Source organism: Channa argus, chromosome 4, assembly GCF_033026475.1.
Source record: "Channa argus isolate prfri chromosome 4, Channa argus male v1.0, whole genome shotgun sequence".
Lineage (NCBI taxonomy): Eukaryota > Metazoa > Chordata > Actinopteri > Anabantiformes > Channidae > Channa > Channa argus.
Window position 1 is genome coordinate 17,278,216 of NC_090200.1, and position 7,828 is coordinate 17,286,043.

The following is a 7,828-nucleotide window of genomic DNA, read 5'->3' on the forward strand; positions in this document are numbered from 1 at the left end:
TGCAACACAAATCTGAATATTTTACCTTAGCATTAATCACTAATCTCATTTCTCGACAAAAGCAGCATAAACTTCATTCTGAGCGTATTCCATCTTATACTGTACAGGTCTGCTCCTCTCCAGTCATCTCTGTGTATCTCTCAGGCCCGTCCGTCTGTCTGCATGACAAGAGTAAAGGGTGATGCAGGAGTCAGCCTGAAAAAGAATAAATCACTTGTGGAAGGCGCTCTGCAGGGTGGCAGCAGATGACAGCCAGAGGGTAGCTGGAGGATGGCAGCGAGCACGAGGGCTACTCACACTGCCTTTCTTTATAATGTTAGCAGGCAATTTTGGAGGAAATGCTTGCAAGGACAGGTTGTGCCTACCACAAGCAGCCTGTCATAAGAAAGGACGGTCAAGGCAACTGCATCACAGGAGGTGTTGCAGGTGTCGTCTGACTGTCATTGTGTGTGTGTAGAACTTGAGTTAGTAGAGCAAAGGAGCTATGACAATAAGGCTAGTTGTAGTTTATTTTCAGTAGTTCCTCAGTAGTTTTTCCATTGGTAACACATAAGTGAAGCGAGTTTTTGCTCTATGTTTAGTACAACGAGAGCTTAAGTATGTGAGCTGAGAACGTCGACAAAAGTGCATATTACCCAGGCAGGTCCTCAAACATTTATGAGTTCTTCAGCTCATATTGCTCCACAGTGGCCTGTTAGATTTTATTGCATAATTCTGTGCTCTGTTCCAGCCTATATTGTGGCAATGAACCTCTGTTTATTTGCCAGGATGTTTTCTATCACAACTCCCACTGCTCACAAGGCAGAACAACAATGACTTTTCATCACTGAAAGGACTTTTACAGTAGGCTATTGCAAAATGGGCTGACATACCTGACTTTAGCATAAAGCTCAAACTGTCTTCATAGGATTTAAACTAGATTGCTCCTAATAAAGCAAAATTACTCCATCTTAACAACTTAATCTTAACAGTTAATCATCAAAATATATTTTCATAGGAGCAATTTCAAAAATGTTCTGGTTTGCACTGCTCACAATGCTGTGAGAGAAAAAAATGAATTAAGGAGCTTAAGATTATGCCTTGCTTTTTCCTTATGTCAGTTGTAGAGGCTGACATAAGACTCTACATGAAGACATGAAAGAGCTCATTTACCCGGAACCACAGATTAACATGTGTTGCTCTTTACCTGCCCAACGTATTGTGTGTAGCATAACTCGAGAGCTAAGGTTTAACTAATGGTAAAAATCTGACTAAGATGAGGTTACTGTGAAGGTTAAACATGGATACAACTGTGATCCAATGGTGTCCCCTAGTGCTAATATAGTTGCCTCACATTTTCTGGAGCTAATACACAGCAAAGTGGTCCTCAGATATTTATCTTTCACAGTTTAATTCACAGTTTCTCATTGCTAATATACTGTGAAATAACAAATGGCAACTAGAGAACAAGAAAAACAAATAAATTTTCAACAACTGACTCTTGGTGCTTGTTTATTGTTGGCTTACATCCAAGTTATTACCCACAGTGCCTCTTGTGAGGCCAAAACTAGGTGCATGTGCATAAAGCTGTAAACAATTTATTCTGAAGAAGAAAACGAGGTGTGGAGATGAGGAGAGAGACTGTCCTCGCAGGAGTGCGAGGCTGGTTTTCCTCTCTGCTCGTTTCAGTCCTGAGGGATGAGGATGGATGGTAGGATTCATTTTCCCATTAGCTCTGCAGGGTAGTTTTGTATCCCACCTCCACATGCTTGGAGTGATCCTTTTGTGTGCACATGCTACAGACGCTTGTTAGTGCACTTACATACACAGACACAGACACAGACAGTAATGCACCCCCTTCCCATAGGCTGTGAAAACAGATGTTCCAAGCAAAAAGCTACCACACAAACACACACACACACATACATTGTCATAGGACATTAAATCAGATGAGTTTTTTTTTCTGACAGGACAATCCATCTCATATAAAGATCCTCAAATTTAAATTCCAGACAAATGCAGAAACACCATTCAGAGCAGCTGTAAACCCAGCATGGGGACAGATGTTTAGCAGATGTAGCAATGATGACAAACACAAATCACACACACACAAACAGTACAGGCAGGGGTGAGGACCTTTTTGTTCGCTCAGTCACTGTTCTTCAAGCTGCTTGTTCTGCTCTGTATTTGTCCGTGACAACAGGTTTCATTCACTTGCAGTGAAAGGTCAGAGCAGTCCAGTTTTAACGAGTCACAGAACAGGAATGGCTGTGTAGCACACCGCCATCTATCCATTTCATTTATCCACAGCAGCTCATGCCATTTTTCTCTGTGTCACATGTTAGTTGGGCTGACTGGTAAACACCCTCACAACTCATTAGTGGTGGAAAAACCGAAACGGTCATTATCATAAGATATCAGCTCGATGACTGCTTCAAGGAATTTAGCTACAAGTTACTTGAGTAACAATTGAGTTATGACTCACCTGAAATGAACAATATGCTTGGAAAACTTGTGAATGTAAAATCAAAACCTGTCATGAAAAACGAGGTATGTCAGTGCCGCCCCTTGAGGTTTGTAGCGCAATTGTTCCCTGGAGAGATGTTTTCAGAGCTTAGTGTTTCTCAGTGATTAGATGTAGGGAGCTCCTGCTGTGAGGCAGCATTTCAACTTCTCAGTGAGCATATTCTTTTCTTCTGCTTTCCTGCCCTGCATGCAACAGCTTCATATTTGAATTTCTTTTATAGGTGTAAAAGTATATTTGAATGAGTGTGTGATGTATGTGCACTCTTTTCTATTTTGTTCACCTGAGTTAAATAGCCATTAAATTGAGCAGCCTTTTCTTTTCTTTCAACTGGTTTGGCTGCAATTGGTCAAATTTAAACATACAATGGCATGCATATACATGTGCACAGCTATGAATACACACGTGTGCAGATCTAATACTGATCACAGCCATCAGTGGATAGCTGAGTAAGTGTGATCTATTTGACAGCTGATTGTTCCAGTAATTGTTAAGCAGATGCCTCTTTTTATCCTTTATCTTTACTCTCTCTCTCTCAGACACACAGACTGCTGCTGAATGTAGGTCAGTACTGCAGAGAGATGTGAAAGTGAATAGTTAATCAAAACTATCAGCCAATGCCACAGCAATGCTTCCCTGAGGCTAAAGAGTGGTGCTGGACAGCATCCGAGCTAACACACACACATACACATCAGACATCAGACACATACACACGCTGTGGTGAAAAGTATTGCATCTTTAATCAGGACAAGTGAAATTAGGCATAATCTAAATGCCAATGGCGAGTGGCACAATCAGACACTTTGGTGATGGAAATCAAGATTTCAAGATTTTCATGTCCATCCTTACTCTGTCATAGAGTTAGGGTTAGATTAAATGTTTAAATGCAGGTAGTGCACTTCTTTGCTGTTCCTGTCCACCTCACTGATTAATGGCTCTGAGAATAAATGAATGGGCCAGGCACTGCACTGGACACTTAAGCTACAAAATCAGCTGTGACATCAATTTCTATTCAAACAAGTGGCTCCTGCAACAGTGGATCCAGGGATTTATCTCTCCTCCGGTTTTGCATAATTGACTGTGTGTCAGGTCAAATCAGTGGCTGAAACCAAGGTTGCCACAGAGGACAGAAACTTTGTTGAAAGCCCCAGTCGGTGCAAGCTTCAGTCAAGTGGGAGACAAAAGATCTGATGTGAAGGAACAGAAACAACTCAGGACACAGTGGTCAGCCTCTGAGATGCCACAGGCAGGATTCATTCACAGGAACAACACTTTTTTAAAGCTTTTGTTACCAGCTAATCACCTATGACCAATAACATGCTCTGTGTGACTTACAAGCAGTGATTATCATTCAAATCTGAACGAACTTCCTTCTGCTTTGCTTGGCTTTACTTCGTTTTTATTAAAGATATTGTTCAGGGACACATTAGAAAAATATACACAAATGAAGCAGAGAAAATGAAGTAAGAAGTAGAAAAACAAATAACCAGAATCTCCAAACAAAGATACATAGATTAAATAATTCCTGATTGAATTAAATAGGTTGAATCCAAAAAACATACACTTGAAATAGTAAGTCAACACAGTCACTAATAGGTGTTTAGTGACATTTTTAGATATAGAAAACAAAGAGGGAGAGGTCTTTTTATTTTTTCAAGGTGAATATTTTTTTATTGCAGACAAAGTCAATTTACTTAACACTTTTGAGAAATACACTTAAAGAGTTAAATAAGTATTAGCCTGTTACAAAGAATTAGACAAAATACATAAAGAAAAGGCTAAAAGTTTCTTTGTGTGATTGAGGAGGAAAGTCCGTACATGAAGTGCAATTCGGTATTTATATGTAACATGTATAGTGAGGAACGTCTTTTCGTGAGACTGTGGTTCGAATAAGAAAAACAATGTACTAAATATTTCTTTAGAAACAAGGACTTATGAATTTTTCTATGCAAGATTGGATTAACAATTCAGCGATAAGTTTCCAAATGTTGCTGATTTGTAAATAATACACGTTCACACCCAATTGTGACAGAAATGTAGTACACTTCTCCCATGAGATAATTAATAATGCCATCAAATTCAAGTTATTTTTTTTTTATCAAGAAAACAATGAAAAAACACAGTGGGTGTTTATTAATACATTTGGTATATACAGTATGGTATATGCACATGGTGTTTTAGAGATACTGACTGAGAGCTCAGGAGCGAGTTTATAGAAAACGTACATAGACAATCTTATATGTCTGTATTGCCTATAAAAATAGGCTGGTTTAAAGTGTTGTGTTTTTATTATATTGAATGAGTTTTACTTCTGGTAGTATTGTTTGCTGTATAAAGAGAACAAAAAAACGAGTGGAGTAAAAATACATTGAACTACATTTCGTAAACAACCCCAGTCACGCGTGACGTAAATTATACGCGACGTTTCCCGTTAATGTTTTGGTTCCTCTTTGTTGACATACCGCTTCACTAAAGTTAAATGTAAGGACATCGGGGAGACGACACAAGATGGTTTTCTTATACATCTTCGTTTTGAATATCTGTCTTTTGTGCAGATGTGCCGGCTCACCGCCGAACTTCGTCTTGCTTTTTGCAGATGATCTGGGTTTTGGGGACTTGGGCTCTTATGGACACCCCAGTTCACTCACTCCCAACCTGGACCGTCTGGCCGCAGGAGGACTCCGGTTTACAGATTTCTACTGCACCAGCCCGGTCTGCAGCCCGTCCAGGTACAGTCTCTAATACGTAACGTAACAAATCGCTTCTGTAGCTTTAAACACAGAGTTTAACATTTTAGCTTCGTTGTAATCACGAAACCCTGAAATTATATACAAACTGACTGATCTTTAACAAAAGCATTGTACATTCGGCCTGCTACTTCACCTTAACATACTTCTTCACCTAATCTGCAACTTGACAATAGCTGTTCCATAACGAAGACCCCAGTTTCTCAGAAATTTGTGTATTAATGGGCAGGAATCTTCTAACCACATCCTTCAAAGTGCTCAGCTTTACACCCATGTTGTCTACACACAATACACACTTCGCTGTCTCAAATCGACAGTTTTGTTCTTTAATGATGGCTTTTCAGGGCCTCGTTGCTGACAGGGCGCTATCAGACCCGCTCAGGTATCTACCCAGGAGTGTTGTACCCAGGTTCTATAGGTGGTCTTCCTCTAAATGAGACCACCATTGCTGAGGTCTTAAAACCTCTGGGCTATGCCACAGCCATCATAGGGAAGTGGCACCTGGGACTTGGGGCCAAAGGGATGTATCTTCCAACCAAACAGGGATTTGACCAGTACCTGGGGATCCCTTACTCCCATGATATGGTCAGTTCAATTTATTTGAATGTATTTAAATGTAGTATGTGATTTTCTGTGTAGTTTATTTTCTGCAATATTTTTTTTTCACAGGGCCCCTGTTGGAACCTGACTTGTTTCCCTCCAGATGTTAAATGTTTTGGCACATGTGATGTTGGCACTGTTACAGTCCCACTGATGCACAATGAGGTCATTAAGCAGCAACCAGTCAACTTCCTGGAACTGGAACAAACTTACAGGGACTTTGCCATAAATTTTATTACCACATCAGTCAAGAGAAAAGACCCATTCTTCCTCTACTATCCCTCCCATGTAAGCAACAATAATAAGTCTGTGATAGATTCACCTTCAACTGAGCAAAGTTACTTCCATTCATTTTCTTCTACGTTCTCCTCCAGCACACCCACTACCCCCAATATGCAGGTTCAATAGCAGCTGGGAAGTCTTTAAGAGGCCCATTTGGAGATGCTCTGTTGGAGTTTGACAACACTATAGGAAACCTACTGACAACTCTGGAAAATACAGGAGTGATCAACAACACACTGGTCTTCTTTACATCTGATAACGGGCAGGTTTTTGGAAACCATTATACTTTTGATATACACTTTTTTTTTTTTTACCTTATTTCATCTTAGATTTTTGGGTTTCTTGAAACATTGTATTTTAAAATGGACTGTTATTTTTATCTCTGTATCTAGACCTGAACTGATGCGTATGTCTCGTGGAGGAAATGCTGGCCCTCTGAAATGTGGGAAGGGCACCACATACGAGGGAGGCATGAGAGAGCCGGCCATCGCCTATTGGCCAGGGACCATAAGGCCAGGTCAGGCCACCTTAGTCTGCTTTCAGATTAGTATAAAAATAAATACATACCTAAATGAATGAAAAGCCATTTACTCTCCAGTTTCAAGAGATGGCGGATGCTTTCTCTCATATGCCTTTCTTTAGGTGTGACTCATGAAATGGCTAGCACTCTGGACATTCTCCCCACCATCGCAAATCTGGCAGGAGCCAAACTTCCCCAGGTGATGTTGGATGGGGTTGATATGACAGAAATCCTTGTCCACCAAGGAAAGGTACTAGCACCATAATTCACACTATTGACACTTTCATTTTGCTATTGTAAAAATAAAATCGTTCAATATATGTTAAACCTTTGCAGAGTAAACGGGAGACAATGATGTTCTACCCAATTAATCCCAGTGAAATGTATGGCCTGTTTGCTCTCAGGCTGGGGAAGTACAAAGCGCACTTCTTTACACAAGGTAGGGTAAACTTAATTTACACAATGTATACAAAGGTCCCAATGAAGTATAATAACCTGGTTGGTCTTGTGTGCTTACGTAAGGTGCTGCCCACAGTGCCACTACCCCAGACCAGGACTGCCCAGCTTTTGCAGTCCTCAAGGCCCATGACCCCCCTCTGATTTTTGACTTGGAGTCTGACCCGTCTGAGAACTACCATCTCCCTGTAAATGAAAGACCTGATCTCCAAGCCCTGTTGGAGAGAATCAAGAAAGTCAAAGAGCAGTTTGAAGCTACTATGGTGTTTGGAGAGAGCCAGATATCGAAAGGAACAGATCCGAACCTGGCGCCTTGCTGCAACCCTCAGTGTAGCCCCAAGCCCAGCTGCTGCCACTGTTAATGAGACCAGTTCTAACAACTGCTAATGAAGACTATGTGGGACCGGATTGAGATACTGATTTTACCTCTAATATTGCTTGCACACAATGTGATTTTGTAAATCTCTGATTATGCATCACAGTTGACAGCTACACTTTACTGTATACTAAAATAAGAGTATTGCAATCAGTCTGTTTCCTCAGTGAGGAGCTTTAGAACTAACGTGTAACAATGTACTGTATTTTGTGATTTCACTTTTATTTGATTTACTTTTTTTGAATTACTACTGTAATTTGCTTTTTAACAATGTTTACGATCAAGTTTAAATAAATGTATGGATTTAAATGTAAACGCTTACTGCAGATCATTTTAGTTATAAA

At 40.3% G+C, this 7,828-nt stretch overlaps 1 protein-coding gene across 1 annotated transcript; it reads left to right on the top strand.

Moving 5' to 3' along the window:
* The first annotated feature begins 4,916 nt into the window (after window positions 1–4,916).
* Window positions 4,917–7,793, top strand: arsa (arylsulfatase A). Its single transcript, XM_067501690.1, has 8 exons — window positions 4,917–5,232; window positions 5,595–5,835; window positions 5,920–6,138; window positions 6,225–6,394; window positions 6,525–6,649; window positions 6,775–6,902; window positions 6,989–7,091; window positions 7,175–7,793. The coding sequence occupies exons 1-8, from the start codon at window positions 5,012–5,014 to the stop codon at window positions 7,468–7,470; spliced, it is 1,503 nt and encodes a 500-aa protein (XP_067357791.1). The 5' UTR covers window positions 4,917–5,011; the 3' UTR covers window positions 7,471–7,793.
* The last annotated feature ends 35 nt before the right edge of the window (window positions 7,794–7,828 follow it).

Coding starts and splice junctions, on each gene's coding strand:
- arsa (XM_067501690.1), top strand. CDS start 5,012: ATGGTTTTCTTATACATCTTCGTTTTGAATATCTGTCTTTTGTGCAGA. Junction 5,233..5,594: donor CCGGTCTGCAGCCCGTCCAG/GTACAGTCTCTA, acceptor ATGGCTTTTCAG/GGCCTCGTTGCTGACAGGGC. Junction 6,395..6,524: donor TTCTTTACATCTGATAACGG/GCAGGTTTTTGG, acceptor CTCTGTATCTAG/ACCTGAACTGATGCGTATGT.